The sequence below is a fragment of the Chlorocebus sabaeus genome, chromosome 1, assembly GCF_047675955.1.
Source record: "Chlorocebus sabaeus isolate Y175 chromosome 1, mChlSab1.0.hap1, whole genome shotgun sequence".
Classification (NCBI taxonomy): domain Eukaryota; kingdom Metazoa; phylum Chordata; class Mammalia; order Primates; family Cercopithecidae; genus Chlorocebus; species Chlorocebus sabaeus.
In genome coordinates, this window is record NC_132904.1 from 37,509,854 (window position 1) to 37,535,943 (window position 26,090).

The 26,090-nt window shown below is 36.5% G+C and overlaps 1 protein-coding gene across 1 annotated transcript; it reads left to right on the plus strand.

The window, feature by feature from the left end:
- The first annotated feature begins 2,566 nt into the window (after nucleotides 1-2,566).
- On the plus strand, nucleotides 2,567-26,090 carry CCDC34 (coiled-coil domain containing 34). Its single transcript, XM_008003758.3, has 6 exons — nucleotides 2,567-2,965; nucleotides 7,798-7,936; nucleotides 15,088-15,195; nucleotides 23,034-23,192; nucleotides 23,764-23,905; nucleotides 25,567-26,090. The coding sequence occupies exons 1-6, from the start codon at nucleotides 2,625-2,627 to the stop codon at nucleotides 25,779-25,781; spliced, it is 1,104 nt and encodes a 367-aa protein (XP_008001949.2). The 5' UTR covers nucleotides 2,567-2,624; the 3' UTR covers nucleotides 25,782-26,090.

Consider the following 26,090-nt stretch of genomic DNA (forward strand, 5'->3'; position numbering starts at 1 on the left):
TAAATATATAAGAACATTTTGCTGAAATTTAGAAAAAGGCTTTTATCCTAAGTCTGAACTACACTCATGGAAAACAGATTATGAAATTTCAGAAAAACCATTGATTCAATCTTTATCTAAAAAGCAAATGATTAAAAAGTCTGTATGATATTAATGTAGTCAGTTGCCCAGATGCTTAGAAATACTTCAGTATTTACAATCACTAAGTCCTCATTTTACAGATGAGAAAACAAAAGGCTTAATAAAATGTAAGTGAGTCCCTGAGTCACAGCAAATTAGACCCCAAACCAGAACCCAGTGCCTCTTCATTCGGGACATAATTTTGTGTGTGTGTTTGTTTTAAACTTCATATATGCTTGAAATTTCCATAACAAAAAGTAGAGTAGTATAATTACCTCACCTCCCCACCCTTCACCCCATACCTGTCACTGCTTTGACAATTATCTGCAGCACGTAGTGAACCTTGTTTCATCTTCATCCTATTCACTGACCCCCTCCAATCCCTCCACCCCTTGCATTATTTTGAAGCAAATTTAAGACATCATATTGTTTCATCTGTAAATACTAATGTCTACGGATAAATTTTTAAAGTTGCATAATATATTGCCACAGGGCTAACTGGTGTTGGAATTATTTAAGCAAAAGTCCGTCTTATACAAGTTTCCAGAGCCTGTAAAACATAATTATCTCAAATATACCATGGTCAAAGTACTAATTGTATGAAAATATGTCACTAAGTGAATACCCTAAAACTTAAGGGGAGAGACACTCTTTTACACATTTGTACATTTATATATAATTCTACCCATCTCTATTATGGCTTCTCAGCTCCAGTAATGAAAAGGCACTGTAAGAAATGAGACCGCTGGAGTTAATTATGTTCAAACACTAGCACCAGCACCATCTGACTCTGCCTTATAGCCTTGGGGGTTCCAGCATTGCTAGTGCATAATGTCACACTTGGTCATAATGATGACCCTGGCGCATCAAGAAAAGGGTATACTTTGTTTAGGAAAACATTTTAAGGGGACAAAGAAGTATATGACATTTAGATTCCTATGCGAAGAGGTTAAAGTGAAGAAGTTCCGGAGTTTACACACAATTTTTTATTATATCTGTCCGATCCTGAGCTTAGAAACTTTGAGAATTAATGAGATAATATGACCCTGTGAGGTAAATTTTTTCCCCCATTTTCAGAGGAGTGTTAGGAATGGAAAACCTATCAAGTACCAGGAAAACCACTGATTCCAGGGCCCTTTCATACTAGTGTTTTTTCCCACTACAGTTATGTTTGGTTATTATCTATTGGCAAACAGCTTCTCAAGCTTACCTCTTTATGAGGCCCTCACACAGCCCAGTGCCTTTTGATGTTACTGATTCTAGAGATGTTCTGATAAAAGGTTTTTAAATGCCAATATTGAATAACTAGGGTCGACAACGAAAACTCCATTAGGTCACTTTTATTCCTTGATCAACTTTATTACTCATTTGGAGTGCTCCAATTTTCTTCCATTTTCATTTTGTTTTCACCGAATTTTGAACAAAATACTCCATTTAGATTTAACCAAGTCATATTTTATTAATTATAGCTCTGCCTTATGAATTGTCTTTGGTGGCTATTACTTCTACCATAGCTAATTCTCCTGTGTTAAATTTTGCAGATCTAGATTTCGTCAAAGATTTTTGTATCACTCTGGTCCCTAAAGAGTTTTGTGTGCTGTGGTAGCCATAGTCAGCTTTCATTTATGATATTTCTACCGGTAATATACATTATGAACTGGACAAAAGCCCTATTTATTTACAAATGTACAGTTTTGTCAGCATGAATAAAGCATCCACCTCTCCTTTACTACCTTTATCCCCATTCCCGAGTGACCCTAAGATCCCATATAAAATGCACATCAGCATATTTACTGAGATGATTTTTCGCCACAAAAGGATGAGGAACTTAAGGGAGAGACTTTTAATAATCTATCCCTTGTGCTTTACGCAGACCCTACCGTACACTAGAGGCTTCGAAGAGGTCAAAAATTCACACGTGTAGACAAATTATGGCCCTTAACATGCCAGGCAAACGAAGTGCTACCAAACACGCAAAGACTGTCCTAAAAGTACGTTCTGGAATACATCTGTAAACTCGGATCTAGTTCGCTCCCCTCTCCTCAAAATATATCGGCTTGCGCTGAAAGAAATCAGACCGATGCTCATAATTCTGACCCCTTATATAGGGGGTAGTTTTGGTTTCTGCTACTTTCCCTGATTCAGTGACAGGTAACATATTTCATGTACCAAATGAACTGCAACACCACGGCAAACAAGGGACAAGCCCTCAAAGTTGTCGGTAGGGAGCCAGGACCCCGCCCGTGGCGTGGGGAGGTACCGTGCTAAACAAGCTTGCAAACAGCAGGCACCTTCCTGCTACAGAGGAGGAAAGGCTGGCCAAGAGAGGCCGGGGCGGAGGAAGCCAAGCTCTGCAGGCCCAGACAAAGCCCTCCCGGCCTCCACGCGTCGCCATGGCAACGCAGGGCCTGTGCCGGCCGGGATTGGCTGGTCTGGCGCGCGCAGTGCCTGCTGGGAAAGCGCGTCCCCGCCGCGGCTCCGCCAGTTTGAACTTGGCGGGCCAGATGTGGGCGGCGGGGCGCTGGGGGCCTACTTCTCCTTCTTCCTACTCTGGTTTCACGGGTGACTGCAGACCCAGGTCACGGCCCTCCTCGGGTTCCTTCTCCGTCCCTATGACGAGCGCTCGTGGGCAGGGGTTGGAGGTGGTGCGCTCGCCGTCGCCGCCGCTGCCGCTGAGCTGCAGCAATTCCACCAGGTCACTGTTGTCTCCCCTTGGCCACCAGAGCTTCCAGTTTGACGAGGACGACGGTGACCGAGAGGATGAGGAAGACGTGGATGAAGATGCCCATGATTCAGAGGCCAAAGTGACGAGTCTGAGAGGAATGGAGTTACAGGGGTGCGCCAGGTAAACCCGAGACTGCCCGGCAGATTCAGCCTTTTTTAAGATTCCTTAGATCCTCCTAAGTACCCCCTTCTAACACCCTCCTGCCCTCCGACCCAAAGGCAGAGCAGGCACTTGCAGACTGAGGTGCTGTGTTTTTTGTTTTTTGGTTTTTTTGCACATAAAGAGCCCTGTGCAAATTCTTACAAATGACGGTAGATTTCCTACGGCTCTTAATCCTTTTTTCCTGACATATGATTGCTGCGGTCTCACTTCCCAGAAAAACTCACATAGTCTCAAACACACAAAACTTTGCTACCATTTCAGGCGTTCTATGAATCCTTAAAAGCCAGATTGTGAACTCCAGAACTCTTATCCCAAACCCGAACACCAGAACGTGGTTTACTGCACCTTAGTAGTACCTGTGGTTGGTTATTCTGAAAACATACTGATGCCTAGTGAAGTAGGTTGTAGTAAACAGGTCACTTTTTATAACACAGAGTGCTGAAGCACAGAGATTAGCAATGTCAACCTCAGCATGTGGCGACGTGGTTAGATAGGATCTGAGTACGCACAGAGGAATGGATGTCATTGTATCAAAGAATGTTAGGATCAATGGGGTTATTAAAACTACCTTAATTTGTTTATTTCTACTGTTATTCATTCAGCAAACATTGTGTGCCACATATTAGTCTAGGTACTGGAAACCATAAACAAGATACTGGTCTCTACTCTCATGGAATTGAATCCTAAATCAGTCCACTTGTTTTACAGATAATAAAACCACGGCTCAGAATGCAAAAAGTGACTCAAAGGCGTGCCCCTAGTTATTAGCAGACCTGGGTCTACTACGAAGACAGACCGATCATGTTCTCATTCCTAAACTGCATGCCTAGTACTGGGTATATAGAAATGGAGCAAAGGGCCTATCCCTGTAGGAATATTTCTGAGACGGGCCCAGTAATGCAGCTCCATTCTGGGATAGACGTACTGCGTTTTCTTCGGAAATCATTTACTAGTTTCTGATTGTCAGGCTGTGTAAGGCACAGTACAGGAGGTCTGAGAAATACAGGCCAGAGAACCCATGCTTTATGTGTAAATAGCAAGATACCCCCTTCAGTACAGGGTGTTGATATCTAGCATGAGTGAATGGAATATGGAACCCGTATGAAGTAACCCATATACATGGTTACAGGAGTGAATTAGTTACGGATGAGAAGTGAAAGTAAGTACATTGGTGGGAATGGAGATCAGAAAGAGTAACCAAGTAAGCCATTCATCCAGCTGGTTGTAGCAACAAGAAACAGGCCTCCTCTGATCAACCTGATAGTAAAATTTAATGGTGGAGTTAGGGTTTCAGTAATCTGTGTTCATCTGGGCGTTTGTAGGTATTCTTCAGGACTGAATTGGTCTCAAAGGTATTTAAAGTAAATTCGAAGACTCTGGGAAATACTTTCTGAGCATAATCAACTGGACTAAGCAATCTGGACACAAAGTTAGTGACCTGCAGAATAAATGACCGTCAGAACTATCGCTCAGCTACTGAAACCTTGCATTAGTTTCCAAGAGCCAAAGCCCTGACTAAATGGAGCCTGCCAGGGGAGGAGGCAGACGTATGTGTGTCTCACTTATGCAAAGCCAGAATCAACTGGTAAGCACCATAGGGCTAAGGCTGCCTTCCTTATCACGTTTCAGTCCCTATGAATCAAAGGAGTAGCTGGGACGTGGGTTTGAAAAGAGAATGCTGAAGTATCAAGCATTGTGTGTGGCAAATATCAGACGCTTGTTAGGTGCTCAATAAATGTGCTGACTGCATGCCCATTTCCCACTTCCTAAAGAACAGATACATGCAGTGATTATTGTCAAATGCTTTAGAAACTTAGCACTTCCTTTCAGGAAAGGTAGGTGTTTAGAAAATTTCCTCATTCCTCCTCCTTACTATGCTGACCTCTGTTTGGTGCCCTGGACAGCTTGGGGGTGACAGGATGAAGAGAGCAGGCAACCTAGTCATAGCGCTTTCGTTATTCTGGGCTGCGAGTATTCTGTGGAGCAGACAGCAACCTAGAGCTGTGTGGGATTTTATGCCTTTTCTCCATGCCTCACCTGCCACATTGATCTGACTGGCAAAACCAATCGGGTAAGGCTTCTTTGAGCTAGACTCAAGCATCAGCTGCACATAATGGATATTACCTCAAGGTATTTTTGGTATAAATAGTGCCATATTTAGAAGATGCATTGACCTTCAAGGGTATTGGTCAGAACTGAGATTAAGCTCAAAGTTAGCTTCGGAGAAGATAATGAGAAGCGTTTTCCTGGAATATTTTGTAATGTGCCCTGGGCTTGCTGTTTATCTATTCATCTTTATCCTGGTTTTTCTACCACTATCCATTAGGAAAACCATGCTGTAATTAATATCTTGTTCACAAATAGCCACTTGTCAAGCCTTTCTTGATTATAAGTAGAGCTGTAGTGTGTGCACCACGCAGTTTGAACACATTTGTTATAAATATTAAGGCAGAAAATTTAACATTTAAAGTGTCATTTCTTAAAAGAAAAAACCACTGATCTGATTGTCTTTCAACAAATGTTTCCTAGGACCCTACTATATTCTAGACCGTAAAGCCAGGCTCTTGAAATAAAAAAAAAATGAGTTAAGATATGTTTTCTTTAAGGAACTCATGGCCTGTGGCAGAGATGAACAAGTGACAGGAAGCCCAAGATTTTTACTGGCAGTGCTGGAGTTGAATTTTGAAGGGACAGTAGGAGTTCGTCATAGTAATAATAGTAAATGACTTACTAAGTGCTTACTGAGTGCCTGGAACTATATTAAGTGCTTTAGCATGGATAGTTTCATGCAATACTACCTGTAAGGGAGCCAGCCACAACTGTCATCTCCATTTTGTAGACAAGAAAACAGAAGCTTAAAGAAGTTTTTTTAAAAATGTACGTAGCTAGGAGGAAGCAGATAGGATTTCACCCCAGGCTGTTTTACGCCCAAATCTAAGCTCTTAATCTGACCCTATGCGGAGGTGGAAGAAAGGAATTTCAGATTTAGGTGAAAGTTACAGGGCATGGGGTGTGGCACATTCATCAACCTGCAGGAGTTCCTAGTAAGTGAAATGTAGAGTCCGGATCAACTATTGGTGACAGAAGAGGCTGGAAGTTAGGCAAAGGGCCGATTCATGGGTGTCAGGCTAAGGAATTTGGATTTTATCCTGTGGGTAAAGATGCCATTGAAGAACTTTAAGATGAGGAATGATATGATAGAAGGATTCATTTGAGGGATGAATCTGGCAAAAGGTGTGGATAATCGTTTGAAAGGGAGAAAGGGAGGCCAGTTTTGTCTGGATGGTGGTTGTAAGGTTGGAGGAAACAAGAATGGCTTTCAGAAATGGAAAGAGGAATGAACATGACTAGGTGATCATGTGAGTATGGGAGGTGGGCGGTCCAGATGTTGACAAGGAGCAGGTGGAGTCAGAGAGCTAGGGCTTCTGGCTTGAGTAACTGGCTGGAGGGTGATACCATTCACTGATGTAGGATTGTAAGAGGAGTACCTTTCTTGGTGGGAAGGGTAGTGGGTGGATGGTAGAGGATGATTAGATTTGTTTTCAACTGATTGATATTTAAGTTGAGTTATGTATCACATAGTTGGAAATCAAGATCTGGAACTCAAGATGACGATCTGGCCTGGAATTCTTGATCTAGGCATCATCATGTAGTGATAGTTGAAACTGCACTACAGTGGGGGCAGATGGGTTCCTTCTGCAAGACCAAGAAGGAAAGACTTATGTAAGAAATAACATATCAACAGTGTCTCTTTCCCACGAGAATACAAATTCCATAAGGGCATGAATGAATTAAGAAATAATAGTAGCAGAAAATAATGAGTATGCTGAATCTATGAAGTAGAAAAGTTGTGCAAAGCAGTGGGTGAAGCAATTGGTTGCTAGAAGCAGGAATGTGAAAGAGACAAAGAACTGAGTCTATAAAACTAGTCTTTAGAGCTACCTTATGTCCTGAACAACCTTGCTTTCTATGGCTTGATGGTTAAGCTTTTTCTAAGTTTCATGAGGTTTGTGGATCTGGCCAAGTCCTTGTGTTCTTTATTTATGTATGTACTTATTTCCCTGCCCCTCTTCTCTTTACCCTGAGTTGTCATTTTTCCTTATACCCAGAAGAGACAGACTGACAGAGGTGTATGGTGGAGATGGAGACTATGGTAGGAGGTAACCAGACTGGAGAGTCGTATACACCCTATCTAAGGATTGGCAAAAGGGAGTCAACCAAAATGTTAAAGAATGTTTTGTGGCTTCTTATTTCAAAACAATTTCAAACTTATAAAAAAGGTGAAATGTTATAAAGAACTTTCATTTACCCTTTACCCACAGTCCCTAATTGTTAACATGTTTGCTTTATCATTCTCTTTGTGTGTACTACATAATCTTTTTTTCCTAAACTACTTAAGGGAGGGAAAGGGAAGAGCCCGCTTCAGGATCTGCTTAGGATTATATGTTGTAATGAGTAATTAGTTATCCAGGTAAGATTTTTAGAAATAAAAAAGTGTTGGCATTGAGGCAAATGGATAGGGTGTGGATTATCCCAATGGGGTTTTAAATAATGTGGTTTTAGAAGATGAAGGAATTCAAAGGCAGTTTGTTGGATCAACTAATTCAAATATTAGAATTTCTTTTCATGATTTCTTAAATGTATGCTTATGTATAATTCGTGTATGTTTGTAAAAATCACAATATTGTAAATGCAGTATTAAATTTTGCTTTTACTGTACAGTTAAGTGATTTGGGCTAGGAAGCAAAAGAGGTTCTTGCACAAGTACTATAGTAGCCTCTCTTTTGTAGCACTGAGGTTGAATCAGAAGATAACCAAGAACAACAGAAACAGGTGTGCTTACCAGAAAGCCGCCTGACACCATGGGAGGTGTGGTTTATTGGCAAAGAAAAAGAAGAACGTGACCGGCTGCAACAGAAAGCTCTAGAGGTAAAACTAGACAGTATTCTTTTTATTTAATCTGTGAGCTCACAAAGTAGAGCTGCAGTTGTAAATTAAAATGTTAATGTTATTATTCCTGAAAGCAAAGTCTTTGCGTGTATGTTAGTTTACTATATCAAATTTAATAACTAAGTTATAATATAATAATAGAAATATGTTCATTGTTAGAGCGTTTGGAAAATACAGCTAAGCATAATTAAGAAAATTAAAATCTCTAATTTCACTGTCTGAAGATGATCATTGTTAGTATTATGACATAGCTTTCCAGATTTTCTATGTAAATTATTTTGAAATAAATATGTACAAATGTATATATATGTTGTATGTCTACATACACTGGAGCATCAACATATGTACATTTAACTAAGGTAAATTCAGTTGTATATACTCAGTAAAATTTTTAACTTTACTGAAACAAAATAGAGGCAGGAATCTACCTGCCCCTCCCCGCCCGCCCCATCCCACCGTGTGTCACTCAGTGAGCATGTGCCCTGTGTGCTGGGCGATGGGAAACTGCTTGCTAGTCTTTCAGGGTGTTTCAGTTTCTCTGTGCCTCCCTCACTTATGGACATTTCCATGCTTGAGTCTCTTTTGAACTTTTACTATATGAACTCAAAAAACAAATAGTTTTAGATGCATTTTCACATCTCTTCTTTAATGAGAATATTCACATATTTTTTTGAACTCTTACTGTTTCAGAACATGGCAACCAAATAGATTTGGATAAATTGGCATCCCCTACACTCACTATCCAGACTCACTACCTGAATTCTTCCTATCCAAACACTGAAGCCAAATACATTTGAATGATGAGGGACACTTCTTGTTTTTAATGAAACAGGATAAAATTCTTTTTCTCTGTCATTAAACATTTTTATAGCATTTTAAAATGGCTCTCTAATATTATTAAAATGTATTTAAAATGTATTACATATTTGTTAAAATATAGTTAACTGGTTCACTCTTGTTGGATATTTCAGTCTATTAGTAACTGTTGCAAAAAAAATCCTGGGAATTGGCCGGGCATGGTGGCTCACACCTGTAATCCCAGCACTTCTGGGAGGCCAAGGCAGGTGGATCACCTGAGGTTGGGAGTTTGAGACCAGCCTGACCAACATAGAGAAACCATCTCTACTAAAAATACAAAATTATCTGGGCATGGTGGTGCATGCCTGTAATCCCAGCTACTCAGGAGGCTGAGGCAGGAGAATCGCTTGAACCCAAGAGGCGGAGGTTGCGGTGAGCCGAGATCACACCATTGCACTCCAGCCTGGACAACAAGAGTGAAACTCCGTCTAAAAAAAAACACACACTCACACACACACACAAAATCATGGGAACAAAAGCTTCATGATCTTCCTTAGAATAACTTTTCTGTTAGTTTTGAAACCAGTTATTATTTGATAAGTTTCTAACCAGGCAGGCAGTCACATGTTTCAGAGGCTTGGCATAATTCAAATGATTATGAAAACTAGTACATTCTGCTATTTTCCTATTGTATGATACTTTGTATTCTAGATTACAAATTTATTCCTGGAAAAGGGCGCTGTGAGAGTGGCACTTATTTCCTCTTGGCAGTACACAGGGCTTGAGAAAGACCTTACGGTTGATGTTAGGCAAGAATAATAAAAACCTGGTTCTTTTTATTTGCTGGGTGTAAGCAAGTTATTTAAACTTTTATGTTTCCATTTTCTCATCTGCTTAAGAGGAATAAAATAATACCTGTGTCACAGGGGTTTTGTGAGGATTAAGTGTAACAAAGTATAAAGATGCCTGGCTTTGTTTTTATTTGTATTGTTATTTATATCATTACTATTCATAGCCTTCTTAAAGCTTTTTCATTTATTTTCAGAATTAGGGTGTATTTTTGAATTTCCAGACTTCTCTTACCTCAGTGACTAATTCCATTATTTAGTTAGTAGCTTTTAAGAATATTTGTTCACAGTGAGCACTCTATTTTTTTATGTTATAAAAACACGTACCTACATATATATCTATATAGATGTATTTATACATATGTATGGGAAATAGCATCTTAATTTTGTTCAAAAGGCTGGTCATAATTCATTAAATTGGTTTTAAACTTACAATTTGGAAAATACTGATCCAGTGAGTTAATGGTAGAACAAAGTTCAATTTCTGGTTTTGGGCTTTATCTGTAGTCTCACAAGAAGTTACTTGCTATATTAAGAAAAGGCGGGTCACTTCAAGTGATTTTTAGTCAGTATACAGAGAAAAGTTAATCAAATTTCAGAGATAGTAAAATTTCTGGGCTTGGTAGTTGCACAGAACAAGGCTGAAATTTTAGCCTTGCCATTCTAATTCTGTGACATTAGAAAAGTTAATTAACTGCTCTGAGCCTCAGTTTTTTCATCTATAAGCCAGATGTTAGAGAGGCAATAGTGGAGTAGTTAAAAGTGTAAATTCTGGGTTTTGTTTTGTTTTTTTGAGACAGGGTCTCACTCTGTCACCCATGCTGATATATAGTGGCGCGATCACTGCTCACTGCAGCTTTGACCTCCTCTCCTCTTCCACCTCAGCTTCCTGAGTAGCTGGGACTGTAGGCACACATTACCACGCCTGGCTAATTTTTGTTTTTGTTATTGTTTTTTAGAGAGGGGGGTTTTGCCATGTTGCCCAGGCTGGCCTCTAACTCCTGGGCTCTACAGGTGTGAGCCACGGTGCCTGGTTTAAAAGTGTAAATTCTTGAGCCACACTTCCTGCATTGAAAATTTGGACTTTGAGCAAATCTTTAACCTTTCTGTGTCTCAATTTCCTTATCAGTGAAAGGGGGAGAATAGTATTTACTTCATAGTGTTGTTATGAGGACTAAATGAACATTAGGATATGTACAAAGCACTCAATAAAGTTATTATATGTGAAAGGAGATCATAATAACTGCTATGAAGATTTGTTTTGAGAAAAGATTAAAATAATAAATATAAACCCTACCACAATGATAAGCATGTAGCAGGGTATAATTATTTGTAATTTGATTGAAAGATTAAAACCTTTTTATGTATTTAGTAGTTTGACATTTCTTATGGCTGCTTTATTACTTAACTCTGAAGTGATTCCATTTTAGCATGACTCTTACGTATCAGTTATGCCAGGGATATCCTAACATATAGGCCAACTAAGCTTGCTGTAAACTCATGTTGAGCTTTTGTGGTATTCACATTCTTTCACTGCCTTTTCCTTTATTTTGTTTTTATCTCATGTTTTCCTTATTTTTCTATCTTTATTTACTGTGTTCCCTAATTTGTTTATAAACCATATCAAATTTTTAACCATAAAGAATAGTCATCTCACATCCCTATTAAAACTAAAAAGCATGAAAGGCAGAAACGTAACTTTGCCAAGGCTTCATTCGTGGCAGAACTGGGACTGGCACCTAATTCTTTGACTTCCATTTAAATGCTTTTCCCATAATATCAAGATGTATTTTAGAAATAAGTGAGTCAGACTTAGTATTTATTTTTTAATGAACTCTGGTTTTCTAATTTTCTTCCTTTAAGATTTAAGAGAACATTTATAGGATAGTTTAATCATTAAAAAGATCATCCACACTCATAAATTTGATTTGAGCATCAGACATTTAGGTTTGTTTCAGACATCTCTGTGGGACTCAGGTTAAGAAATTATTTTAATTCATAAAAATTACCCACTTACAGAATGTTATACATTTGTAACTTTTGTTGAGATGATAAATATGGTAAACATTGAATCAGTTACCAAGCATTATGAAAAACTAGTATATTGGTTTTGTAGGTCATTTAATTTTTGTTTACTTTTTAATTATTAAAAATAATCCTTTAGCCACCTGCTCCAAGTTCTCTATGGTCTTTGGCTGATTCTAATTTTTAATATTTGCTTTAACATATTATTATAATCAGTTGTAAATTATAAAAATTACCTAGTTTGTGAATAGTCCTGGTGCCTTCTTTTTTCTTTTTTTAAACCATCTTGCGTTTCCCCATTTTATTCATCAGTCCTTAATGAAGGAATAGGGTAGGATATAGAGCTGTTGGAGAAACTCAAAACTGTCAGTTTTTCTAATATTACCTTCAGTGGTAAAAAATTATTTGAAAGTAGGCAAAACCTATTGAAATACAAATGCATGTTTAAGATCTTCTTTGGATTTTGGTTTTCCATAATCAAGTGTTGTATTCCATGGGAAAATATTAATAGCTATCTGTAATCCTGTTGAAATTCAGTGGTATACCAGAAGACTATGTAGGGACCTCTTGAAGGAAGACTCCAGCTGTGTCCAGAAGGAGATTGGCCTTTGTGGTAAACATGGAGTCATTCAGGGTGGGAAATTCTAAGTAGGGCCAGCCTTGGAAGGGAGGGTTCTGTCTCAAAATATGATGTATATTCTGGTTTGGCAAATTACTTGAACAGACATCCTGAGATTTGAACACTGGGTTATTGGTAGCATTTTCTAGGTACATTTTGACCCTTTTTCTTTAACCCCTCAATCAACTTTAACTAAAATATGTTAACCATCAAATAGGAGTACAGGGCTTATTTTTTTCTGATTTTTTAGTTTAGTTAAATGAAGAATCTTAAAAAGGCACATAAATATATAGTAAATCATGTCTTTATACATTTAAATAATTACATTTCTTTTTTTTTTTTTTTTTTTTTTGAGCCGGAGTCTTGCTCTGTTGCCCAGGCTGGAGTGCAGTGGCCAGATCTCAGCTCACTGCAAGCTCCGCCTCCCGGGTTTACTCCATTCTCCTGCCTCAGCCTCCCGGGTAGCTGGGACTACAGGTGCCCGCCACCTCGCCTGGCTAGTTTTTTTTTGTATTTTTTAGTAGAGACAGGGTTTCACCGTGTTAGCTGGGATGGTCTCGATCTCCTGACCTCATGATCCGCCCGTCTTGGCCTCCCAAAGTGCTGGGATTACAGGCTTGAGCCACCGCGCCCGGCCAATAATTACTTTTCTTGAAAATAAAATTTAGAACTATTTTGGAAAAGTTTTGATATATAGTTGTCAGGTCTATATCTAGCCAATTAATTAATGTCTTTCATATTTATATATTTGTATACATACATATATAGACATACATATATACACACGTATTTGTGTACGTGTGTGTGTGTATATATATGTATGTATAATTTTTCCCCCCTTTTGTTTCCTGACATAAGTCCAAACCATCTTCTCCTTTTCTTTTTTTTTTTTTTTTTTTTGAGATGGAGTCTCACTTTGTCATCCAGGCTGGAGTACAGTGGCGTGATTTCGGCTCACTGAAACCTCCACCTCCCAGATTCAAGCAATGCTCCTGCCTCAGCCTCCCTAGTAGCTAGGATTACAGGTACCTGCCACCACACCTGGCTAATTTTTGTATTTTTAGTAGAGACAGGGTTTTACCATATTGCCCAGGCTGGTCTCAAACCCTTGACCTCAAGTGATCCACCTACTTCAGCTTCCCAGAGTACTGGGATTACTTGCATGAGCCACTGTGCCTGGCCCAGAGGCCCAGACCTTCTTTTTCTTATAACCCATATACTATGGCAAACTCAGTCTTCCTCAGAATAGTTCTCATCCCTTCAAATGCAATCTTCAGCCTTTGTCATTAAGAGCTCTGAATTTTCCCTTTTGCCAGGTATTCTTGTTTCATAACATTCACTTTACTTTGCCTGTCTCAAAAGACCTTCCTCACCTTGCTAGTACCACACTTAAATTTTCTAACCCCTCCCACCTCTCAATCTCTCTCCTTTTGAAGCCATCTTTTCACTATTCCTCATATGGTGCTCATTTCTTACTAGCCTGGTATACCAGGCTAGGGGGAAGGGCAGATGTTTCTCCTCATCTTCCCTTCCTTTCTCTGAACTTTTATAATATGCAATAACTCACAATGTAGCGCTTACTTCTTTGGTGTATAGAGAATCACATTAGATCAGAGACTTCTGGGATTTCATCTTCATATCAGTTCTTGCTAGGTTCATAGTAGCTGTACCCTAAAAGTATACTGAGTAAGTAATCAAAGAACAATAGTTGCTGAAGTGATGAAAAATCCTTAAAATAAAGATGGATATTTGCTTTTAGGGGTATAGTGTTTAAAAGTTGGAAGACTTCCTGAGTGAGGGCAGCTATCTTCTATGCAGCAGAATTTTAGGATGAGAGGTTATGGAAGACAGATTTCCTGTGACCAGTTGTTTAAAATGCAAAAGAGATGTTCTTGGTGTCTAGCTTTATCTTCATTTAAGACACTGGAATTAGTCTGAGGGTTGGAAAATTGTCTTTCTCACTACCACCCATGCCCAGGTAGGTAGGTCTTTGGGAAACAGGGGCCTGGGGAGGAGAGTGGAGACCAATAGAAGATACGTAAGGTATCTGACTATTAGTATCTAAAGACAGAGAAGAAAAATAACCAGTAATTATGGTTGTGGAGCCCTAGTGAATTCTAGTTTGAACAGCATTCTCAACCAATGGAGTAATTTAACTGATGAGTGACAGAGTGGTGGCATTCAACTTGTAGTTTTATTTGGCCATACCTTTCACATTCTTTTTCCTGAGGAAATGCCCAAACGTGTAGATTCGAGTGACAGCAAGGCAGTTAAATAATCTGGGATATGAATGTGGTTTTGTTTTACACTTCAGCAGCTATAAAATCAGTGAAGAAAACTCTGGGTTCTTTTTTTCCCTAAGGAAAATTGAATGGTTTCTTTGTATTTCTTTTGTGTAACTCTGAATTAAATTTTTAATATAGGGATTATTTAATTCCTATGCTTTATCTTTCATCAGAAGTCCAGAAGCTTCTTATAACTAAAAAAAAAAAAAAGTTGCAATTCTCTTGAGCTTCTGCCAGTAGCTTAGAGTGATGCCAAAATTTATGTGTGGGAAAGTTGATTTCAATGAGGGTAATTTAGCTGAAGTTTAGTCTGGGAAACTAGTGTTTTGCTGCCAAGCAATTATTTGCACATTTCTAAAAAATGACTTATACTTTTACCAATGCTTTTTTTCATCATAAACTGGTTACTTAAGTAAGTTATTGCCACTAGTGGCATATGCTGTATAAAGGAGACTATATTCTTGTTTAATTTAGTTAATAACCTCAGACTTTTAAAATATAGATTATTTGGGTACTTCTATTAAATGTTGCCTTTTGTCTAAATAAAATCCACAGGAATTAAATCAACAACTAGAAAAAAGAAAAGAAATGGAAGAACGTGAAAAAAGAAAGATAATTGCTGAAGAAAAGCACAAAGAATGGGTTCAGAAAAAGAATGAGGAGGTAAGGAGGGAAAAATGCATACACACGTTGGTATCTCTTTTACAAAATCTTTCTTCCTATTACACTTCATTACCTAGGTTTTAAAAAATATTTCTCTTAGAGTCTTTCTTCTCTGGCTTCTTTTGTTTTTCTATCCTGGTAGACATTTATCAAGTCTCTGTCTTCTGCCCTTTGCCCTCTACTTTTCTCCTTTTTCCCTCCTGTGGCTTGCACTAATATTTGCCTGCAGGCAGTCACCAAGTCTGTATCTCTAGGCCTGACCTTCTGAATCCTTATGGCAAGTGCCCAAGTCTGCAAATCTAAAACAACCCATTTTGCCCATTCCTCCTTCATAAAACCATTCTGCCATTTCTCTGTTTCATTCAGCTGTCTTCTCGGTCACCAAGGCTTAATTAGAATTCTTCTGTTGTTCCTAATTGTCTCCTCCTTTTCTTTACAATTACTACTCCCCGGTTTGTGATCTCTTTCCATTACATCTTTCAATTTATTGTTTACTTCTTATACTGGATTGTAAGCTACATAAGGGCAGGGATTTTTGCCTCTGTTGTTCAGTTTGCCAGGAGCTAGATGAGTACCTGCACATAATAAATGTACAAAAATAGTTGAGTGAAGATGTTCATTGAATGGATGCATTTTTTCCTTTTAATTTTAATATATTGTTGTATGGATCACACACATTAGAAATTCTAAAAATACTTATTCTGTGGCCAATTTGTCTTCTGTTGTGATTTTTACATATTTAGAATGGTATTGCTTTTATTATTGTAATCCAATCTTACAGATTTGGAAAAATGTTTAAATTGCAGGACAATATTTTAAATTTTAATTCTAACTTTTTATTGTTGATCTAATGCCCAGTGGTGTTAATAAGAGTACTATGTAAATAATTTCAGTAAATTGAAGATGATATAACCTTCTTCATCCAAGTATTACAAGAAGGAAATTGGTTAGATGTATGAGTGTGTTATAACCATATTTGTTTAGAAGTCAATTACTTTGGTTTTTTAAAAAAGGTTGCTTCATCCCATGATATAACACGAAAGAGATCTTTGTGAATAAATTCAAAAATAAGTCTCTGTGACTGTTATAAAAGTTTGGGTAGTATCTTTTTGAAATTTGTAACTATAAAACACAATTATTTTATACATGCAGAATAGTTTGCTCTTTCCTCTAAAAGTCCCTCTTATCTTCTAACTCCATTAAGCTAATTTTACCATGCCAGTCAAACCTAGTTGTTGTTTGTCTAAGAGTGTGAGATACTGCTGGGAGACAATATATTCACTGTTTTAATTAGTGGCAATAGACCTAATCCAATTATTTGAAGAAAAAAAAATTATTTCTTTTGGAAGGAAGTGGCTTGCCCTGATATGAATCACTAGTTATTGAAGGCAAAATTCCATAATGTTGAGAATTATTTAAAAATAAAACTGAGAAGTTATATTTACCTGTTCTGCAGAACTTTTGTTCATGTTAAGGAATAATTGATTATTCTAAATTTTTTTTTTTCTTTAAGACCTATCAGATTTCTTCTTTCAGACATAGTTACATTTACCTCTATTTGTAAAGACTGCTCTCCTGGTTCTTCTCTTCCTGTCTGGCATCTAGCTTTTTTCTCCTCTGTTTACATTTCATGGTGTGTGGTCCTCAGCTGCCTCCAGCTTCATTCACATTTTAGCTGTATCTGTGGCTGCTATTTTCTCTAAGTCATTTTCACTGTGTTCTATCAAAAAATCAGACAAAAAGAATTTATGCATTCATTAGCAAAGCTAGTTCTTATAATATGACTGTAAATTCTTAAGTGCTTTTAAAATAAATGTTCTAGCTCATCTGGTACTCCTAACATTTGTGTTACCGTGGTAATTTATTTTCTGGATGTGTTTATGATAGTGTTATCACATATTTTGTAAAAGGGCCTTTACTTTTAATGTTTTAAAAAATTATTTAAAAATAAAAGTTTTTAATTCTCAAAACACAACTGATTTTCTAATGTAAGACATTAATTCAGATCAACAAGGTGTCTGATTGATAACATTGTTATCACATTATTCATGCTTTCAATAAATATTTACTCAGCTTTTACTATGTGCAAAGCACTATTGGATAAAGCAAAATAGAAATCCAGAAACTTAAAGTAGCCAATTGTTATATTAGTTTCCTTTAGTTGTGTGAAACAAAGGTTCTCTCAGTGCAGCGTCTTTAAAGAAGGAAGATTTATTGTGCTCTGTGTGGTGTAGAACTAACATGCCAGAAAATCTGAAGCCAGTTAGTGGCTGCTTCCTCTCTCAGTAGTAGTGACTACTCTGAGTGCCTGCTGTGTCCTCCTCTTGCTAACTAAAGGCATTCTGTTCACTCTTCTTTAGTTTAAATCCTACAGAAGTCTGTCTGATTTTTTTTCAGAATTAATTCCCTTGAGCTATAGTTTGCATACAATAAAATACAACTATTTTAAATTTGATGACTTTGGCCAATTTAGGTACCCATGCAGCACCAGTAAAGATATAGAACATTTCCATCACCCCAGAAAGTTCCCTTGTGCCCCTTTGCATTCACCCCCACTCCCTGCCCCCAGCTAGCCTCAGCTCCAAGGAAACCGTTAATCTGCTTTCTGTACCTGTAGATTAGAGTTGCCTTTTCTATAATTTCATATAAATGGAATGATAGAATATATACTCTTTTGTGTTGGTCTTTTGTTTTAAAACTTACCCTATTTCATGTCTTATTCCTTTTTATTGCTGACTATAGTATTCTATGAAATACATTTCATAGAGTATATTTATCTGTTTCATTCAATTTCATAGAAATTGTTTATCTGTTCACTAGTTGATGGACAATTGAGTTTTCAGTTTGGGATATTATGAATAAAATTCTGTGACCACTCATGTACAAGTCTTTTTGTGTACACTTGTTTTCATTTCTCTTGGGTGAATGCCACCCAAGAGAATGCCACCCAAATAACTGGGCTATATGGTAATTATGTGTTTAACTTACAAGAAATTGCCAAACATTTGTTTAAAGTACTTGTACCATTTTACATCTCCACTACTGTTATAAGAAAGTTCCAATTGTTCCACATCTTTGACAAATTTGGTATGGCCAATCTTTTTCATTTTAAGTCCTTCTAGTGAGGAGTGGTATGCCATTGTTTTAATTTTCATTGCCCTGAGATCTAATGATGTTTAGCATATTTTCATAAGCTTATTGTATTAGTCTTCTAGAGCTTTCATGACAAAATACCATAAATTGGGTGGTTTAAACAACAGAAATATATCTTTACCCACAGTTCTGGAGACTGGAAATCAAGATAAAGGCGTCTGCAGGTTTGGTTTCTCCTGAGGCCTCTCTCCACGGCTGTCTTTTTATGTCCCCACAGTGCTTTCTCTGTGCACACATATCCCTGGTGTCTCTTCTTCTTGTTGTAAGGACACCAGTCCTGTTGGATTAGGGTCCTACCCTTATGACCTCATTTAAACTTGATTACCTCTTTAAAGATCCTGTCTCCAATTACAGTCACATTGGGGATTAGGGATTTAACGTAGGAATTTGGGAGGGGGCAGGAATACAATTCAGTCCATAACACATATTGACCATTTCTACATCTCTTGTTGTTGGCTTGTTTTGTGTTGTGTTGATTTAAGTCATTTGCCCATTTTTTGAAGGGGTTGTATGACATGAGAATTCTTTGTATATTCAGACTATAAGTCCCTTTTCAGATATATGTGATGCAAATATTTCTTCCCATTTAATCCTTCCTTCCCTCCCTCCCTTCCTTCCTTCCTTCCTTCCTTCCTTCCTTCCTTCCTTCCTTCCTTCCTTCCTTCCTTCCATCCATCCATCTTCCCTCCCCTCCCCTTCCCCTCTCTTCTCTCTCTCTTTTTTTGTTTTTTTTTTTTTTTGAGTCAGAGTCTCACTCTGGTTGCCCAGACTGGAGTACAGTGGCATGGTCTTGGCTCTCGGGCGCAAGTGATTCTCCAGCCTCAGCCTCCTGAGTAGCTGGGATTATAGGAGTGCACCACCACACCTGGCTAATTTTTGTATTTTTAGTAGAGATGAGTTTTGCCATGTTGGCCAGGCTGGTTATGAACTCCCCATTTAATTTTTCTTAATGGTATTTTTTTTTTCACTAACAAGAAGAAGCACTGATTAATGGTATTTTTTAAAGAGCAGTTTTAAATTTTGATGAATTTCCGTATTTCAGTTTTTAAAATAGTTGGTGGTTTTTTGTGTTCTATTTAAGAAATGTTTACCCACCACAAGAGGGTAAAAATACTCTCCACTATTTCCTTCCAGAAGCTTTATAGCTTTAGCTTTACCTATATGTCTATTTCAGTTTAATTTTAATGTATGGTATGCATTAAACGTCAAGATTCATTTGTTTGCATGTGGATATCCAATTGTCCTAACAATATTGACAAGATAATCTTTTGCCTATTAAAGTACTTTGGCACCTTTGTCTAAAATCAGTTGACCATATATTTATAGGTCTGTTTCTGGATTCTATTCTATTCTATTGATTTATATCCTGTGCAGTACCACAGTAACTTGTTACTATAGTTTTATAGTTCTGATTTTATTATTGTTGAAATCAGATAGTATAAATCCTCCAGGTCTTTAATTCTTTTTCAAACTTGTTTTAGTTGCCCTGCATCTTTCCATATACAGTTTAGAATCAGCTTATCAATTTCCCTAATAATGCCTGTTCTAATAGTGCTTGACACTATTGGGATTCTGCTAAATATAAATACATAGATCATTTTGGAGAAAATTGCTATCTTAATAATATCAAAGTTTAAATCTACAAACATGGTTTTTCTTTCCAGTTATTTATGTCTTCTTTAATTTCAGCAGTGTTTTTTAGTTTTCAATGTATAGCAGTATTATCTTTTGTTAGTATATTTCTCAATATTTCATGTTTTTACTGATGAGGGCAGTTATCTTGCCTTGTTCCTGATATATAATATATATTTTTTATATATACATATATATAACATACATATGTTTATAACATTAACATACATGTCTATAACATTAACATACATGTTTATAACATGTATGTAGCATACATATGTTTATAACATGTAAGTTTATAACATATTTTTTTTTTCCAGCCACACTCCTGCCTGGTTTTGATATCAGAATAATGCTGGACTCTTAAAATGAGCTTTGATGTGTTTACTTTTTCTCTATATTCTAAAATCATTTTTTTAGGATTTGATACTATTAAGATATGCCACAATAATATTTTATATTAAAATATGGAATATCTTTCACTGTGTAATAGAATCTACTAGTGAAGCTTTCAGTGACTGGAATTTTTGTAGGAAAGTTTTTAATTTTGAATTGTTTTTATAAGTAGAGGGTTATTCAGACACTACTTTTTCTCAAATTAGTTTTGGGAAGTGACATATTTTAAGGAATTTTGACATTTCATTTAAAATATTGAATTTATTTACATAAAATTGTTTTTAGGATTCTCCCATTTTGATTTCTGTATGATGTCTGTAGTGATCTGCCACTCACCGTCTCTATGACCTTAGGCAAATTACCCTCCATGTGCCTTAGTTTCCTCCTTTGTAAAATGGGATAATAATAGTATCTACCTCACATCATTATTGTAAGAATTAATTGAGAGTGTGTACAAATAAAGTACGTAGAATGGTAACAGGCATAGTTAGCACTCAATAAATGTCAGCTGCTATAATTAAAAACAGTGTAAGAACTGGTTGATTCCTTGTAGGTAAAGTTGTGGAGGACAGTCATGAGTCACATGGAAATTAAGCAAGATATGCTCCAAGGTCCTTTTCAATTTGTAGATCTTCTGACAGTTTGAAGTAGTTAAAATCCAGTATTGTTCCAATGGCTATTGAGTTCTCAGCATGAAAAGATTCTGTTTCACAGCTATTAGCTGCCCAGCAAGAAGGAAATACAGCAGCTTTGATACTACTTGGGGGAATTACTTGAGATTTTTTTTTTTTTTTTTTTTTTTTTTTGAGATGGAGTCATGCTGTGTCTCCCAGGCTGGAGTTCAATGGCACGATCTTGGCTAAGTGCAACCTCCGCCTCCTGGGTTCAAGCAATTCTCCTGCCTCAGCCTCCCAAGTAGCTGAGATTATAGGCGTGTGCCACCACGCCGAGCTAATTTTTTGTATTTTTAATAGAGATGGGGTTTCACCATGTTAGCCAGCCTGGGCTCGAACTCCTGACCTCAGGTGATCCACCTACCTTGGCCTCCCAAAGTGCTGGGATTACAGGCATGAGCCACCGCGCCCGTCCTGAGCTTTAATTTTTAAGACTTGTCTTTTCCTGCACAGCCCTAGACATACCTTATCTATAACTGATGTTTGTTGGTTGAGTCTTAATTGAATTGCTTATATTAATGTATTCTATTAGCTGCTTTCAAGGGAAAAATTTCTTTTCTTGGCTCATAATTATTTGCCTGGGTGATATGTATGGCATTTATTTTGCATATACTTTTTATGCCTTGCAGATTTGTTTCCAAACCTTTGATAAAGAAGACCAGCTATGTCATTGGTTATTTAGAATTTAGCTGTGTTGGCAGATTATCTTTTAAATAAGGAGGAAAAAATATTGAGTTATAATCTGTATCAAGGATCAATATTTTTTTTTCTATAAAGGGCCAGTTAATTAATATTTTAAACTTTTGGGGTCCTGCAATCTCTGTTGCAGCCATTCAGCTTTGCTATGATAGTGCAAAAGCAACTATAAACAATAAATATGTAAACAAATGAGTGTGGCCACATTCCTATAAAACTTCATTTAGGAATACAGGTGGATGGTGGACCAGATGTGACTGGCAGTCCTTAGTTTGCCACCCTCTGGTCTATGGAAGAATTATATAGCCAGAGATTTGTCTGGATGTGCCCTTACATACAGTGTTTAATGAGCATTATTCATTTCTCCTCTCTTAATTCACTGATGGAAAAGATTTATGCAAATATTAATACTGACAAACTGCCCTGGAAATATGTGTGTGTGTGTGTGTATTTATATATATAAAAATGTATATGTATATGTATATTATATAAATATGTGTATATATACATAGATTTTGATTTTTTTGATATATATATAAATTGTGTGTGTATATATATAGCCCCTGTTTTAGAATGAGAGTAAATATCCATTAAAAAATGCTAAAATTCAGACAGTCTAACAGATTGTAATTTTTATTCACTGTTATTTATTCAACAAATTTTGATTGAACACTGTATTAGTCTGTTTTCATGCTGCTGATAAAGACATACCTGAGACTGGGAAATTTACAAAAGAAAGAGGTTTAATTGGACTTACAATTCCGTGTGGCTGGGGAAGCCTCATAATCATGGCAGAAGGCAAGGAGGAGCAAGTCACGTCTTACATGGATGGCAGCGGGCAAACAGAGAGACCTTGTGCGGGGGAACTCTTTTTTTTTAAAACCATCAGATCTTATGAGACTTATTCACCATCGTGAGAACAGAACGGGAAAGAATTGCCCCTATGATTCAGTTACCTCCCACCAGGTCCCTCAAAGATGATATTTGGGTGGAGACACAGCCAAACCATATCAAACACCTGCTGTTCACTCAGTACTGCCCCAGGCTCTGAGTGGACATTGGTGAGCAAGATCTTTGTCACTGACCTCATGAAACTGATAGCTCAGCAGGGAGACTGACATTGAACTGTTAATTGCAGGTATGTTATATATTTTTATAAACCATGTTGTGCCAGCTGTCATGATACCATGTCTATTTTAGTTTAGAAAATTGCTGGATGCAACAGTTTTTCCTTAGATGAGGATCATTACTGGTATTACAATTAACATTTATCTATTTTTATTTAAGAAAAGAAAAGAAAGAGAACAAAAAATTAATAAAGAAATGGAAGAAAAAACAGCAAAGGAACTGGAGAAAGAATACTTACAAGAAAAAGCAAAAGAAAAATATCAAGAATGGTTAAAGAAAAAAAATGCTGAAGAATGTGAGAGGAAGAAGAAAGAAAAGGTATTTTTATTAAAGTGACCAGTTAGAATACATAACTTTGGTGTTCATATGTGTCAACTACATCTTAGAAAAAGTATCTAATAGAAAATTGGCACTAGCTTAGCATAAAATAAATGTGTGAAGCTATCCCAGTTTATCCTGTTATGCTGTGTTTAAGTTTCAAAAATGAATATGCATTTGTAGTTTTCTTAAGTTGAGAAATAGTAAGCCTGTTGATATTTTTTTAGTCAAGTTTAAAACTTGTTGCTGTTATTCCTTTTGAATATTTTTCAATGCACTTTATGGGAAGTCTTACTACCATTTTATAAATTACTATTCTTTGAAAACAGCAAATAGTTTTTTCTTTGTGGGTTTGATGTCTTATTGTTTTTCAGAGCTGGACACCTTAACGTATATCCCTGATCATGTTCAATATTCTACTCATATTATAAAAATATGATTCAGTATTATGGCCAGTAAGCCATTGGAGGTAGGAAGCTACTGGAGAAAAAAAAGAAAAAATCAGTAGAATTTGAATGGAATATATAGTTACAGAATATCCCTGGAAATATTTTGGTCTTGTCATTTTAAGGAAAAAGAAAAACAACAGCAAGCTGAATTACAGGAGAAAAAGGAAATAGCAGAAAAAAAGTTTCAGGAATGGTTAGAAAATGCGAAACATAAACCTCGTCCAGCTGCAAAGAGCTATGGTTATGCCAATGGAAAACTTACAGGTTGGTTTTTATGTTGTGTGGCTTACATAAATATGGTTTGCAGAAGCAAATATTATACTCTTTTTGACAGAAATAGAAATGTGTAAAAATTATTTTTCTTTCAAATTACTATTTTCTGGAAGATTATATTATAAACATACCATGTTCCTATGGAGATGCTACAAATGTACTGTCATTCTCCACATTTGTATTTCTTAAAAGCAATAGTTACAAAACTGCAAACTTATGCTTTAAAGTAATGATTCCTAATATTAAGAAATAATGTTCTCTTATATTTTTTCAATGATAAAGCCTTAATAAGGATATATTTTAAGGGGTCGTTTTGCCTCCTCTCTTTCTAACCCTGTCTAAGGCAGAGCCTCCCATGTCCTTGGCACATTCTTTGTGTTAGGTAGAATACTAGACAGCACATGAACCAGACACAAAACCGACTGGCCTTTAGTCTTGGTCTGATTATAAAGGGCAGTGCATGTTTTTCTTTGTGCTTCATGTTGGAAGCTCATACCTTGCTGACAGCTGCCTTCACTTGTTTAAGTGATTTATTATTAAAATACTCCCATTCTGTTTTGTTCACACAATAGAACATATTCCAGACTTTGTTTTGACCATCTTGGTGAAGTGAGTGTTGACATATCTATGCAAAGTGGGTTGCCAGTGTCTGAAAGACACATTCCTGCTGTCAGGATTAGGCCTCTCTCATATGTCACGAAGGTCATCTGTTTTAGCTACTGAGCATAGCCTGCTCCTTTTTGTTTCTTGCTTGAAAAAAAGAGTAATAAGCAGTGGCTTTAACCCAGTAATTGAGTAGTAAAGTTAAAAGTTTAGGTGGGAATACTAAACATATTGACTAGAAGTTAATTACTAAAATAATGGATTGTTTTATTAATTTTTGTCATTTTTAATGAGTTTAATTCTAGCAAGCAGCATATTTGTCTGTAAATGTTGTACTTAAGTTTCTTTATTCTTTATGCTGATATCATTTTTATAAATTATGAAATAAAGGAATTTTTGTGCCAGTAGTGACTGAAGGATGTGGAGATGATTTGTAAAAGGTTCTTCCTTCAGATGTGCTTATTAGATGTCAGACATCACAATACTTTAAACATTTCATATACATTAGCAAAAGAGTGCTCCGTAACTCATAACACAATTACAGTGATACTGTGAAATCTTATTGACACTGATTCAGAATTTCTGTGATTCTAAACAAGAATCTTGATTTACTATAACTTCATATGAAAAATAAATGTTTTTCTGTAAACTTCAGTATCTGACAAGAGGAAGCTAGTACACAATCAGTAGTTTCCCAGACCGAGTTAAGAAAATGAAAGTTTTGTTCAATTTAAGGATTGTAAAATTAATTTCTTAGTAAAAATTTTACAGGAGTTTGCATTTACATAGATTTTAACACTAATGTTATTTGGATTCTTAGACTTATCATTTATGTTTTTATGTTTTAATTTTAACTGTAATATTTACTGTATTTGGAAAGTGTTACTTCTTTGAAAATATCAAGGAGTTTAAGTTTTAAATAAATCACATTGGCTTATTAGTGATAATTTGTCCACTTGACATTTTAACATTTTTCTAGAAGTTTTAAGTGGCTTCTTTGATGTCAAGAAGTTTTTCCTTGTTTTGATCTGATTTTTCAATAATTTTAGGTTTTTACAGTGGAAATTCCTATCCAGAACCAGCCTTTTATAATCCAGTTCCGTGGAAACCAATTCATATGCCACCTCCCAAAGAAGCTAAGGATCTCTCAGGAAGGAAGAGTAAAAGACCTGTGATAAGTCAGCCACACAAATCATCATCTCTGGTAATTCATAAAGCCAGAAGCAATCTTTGCCTTGGAACTCTGTGCAGAATACAAAGATAGCATATGTGGAAAATAACATGCTTTTATCTGGAGCTATTTAATTTAAAAGTCAGAAATTGTTTTTTACTGCTCAGTCAATAACTCAACACTTAATGTGATTATTGACAAATAGCAATTTTTGCACTTGTATATGGAGTCCTTAGAGTTGAGGAAGATATTTTCTGGATTTTGGTTTTTATGAACTTTTCAAGGTTGATCTTGTCATGTTGTTTTGCAGAATAAGTGGCTGAATATGTAAGAATTGTGTTTGTATTTAGCTTGTATTAAAAATATACTGTAATACCAATAAAATTAACGGTTTTTCTTGTA

What these genes read in the sequence shown, in the direction of transcription:
- CCDC34 (XM_008003758.3), top strand. Translation starts at nt 2,625, where the DNA reads ATGTGGGCGGCGGGGCGCTGGGGGCCTACTTCTCCTTCTTCCTACTCT. An exon ending in TTCAGAAAAAGAATGAGGAG is followed by an intron (nt 15,196 to 23,033) that starts GTAAGGAGGGAA and finishes TTTTTATTTAAG; the next exon opens with AAAAGAAAAGAAAGAGAACA. An exon ending in AGAGGAAGAAGAAAGAAAAG is followed by an intron (nt 23,193 to 23,763) that starts GTATTTTTATTA and finishes TGTCATTTTAAG; the next exon opens with GAAAAAGAAAAACAACAGCA.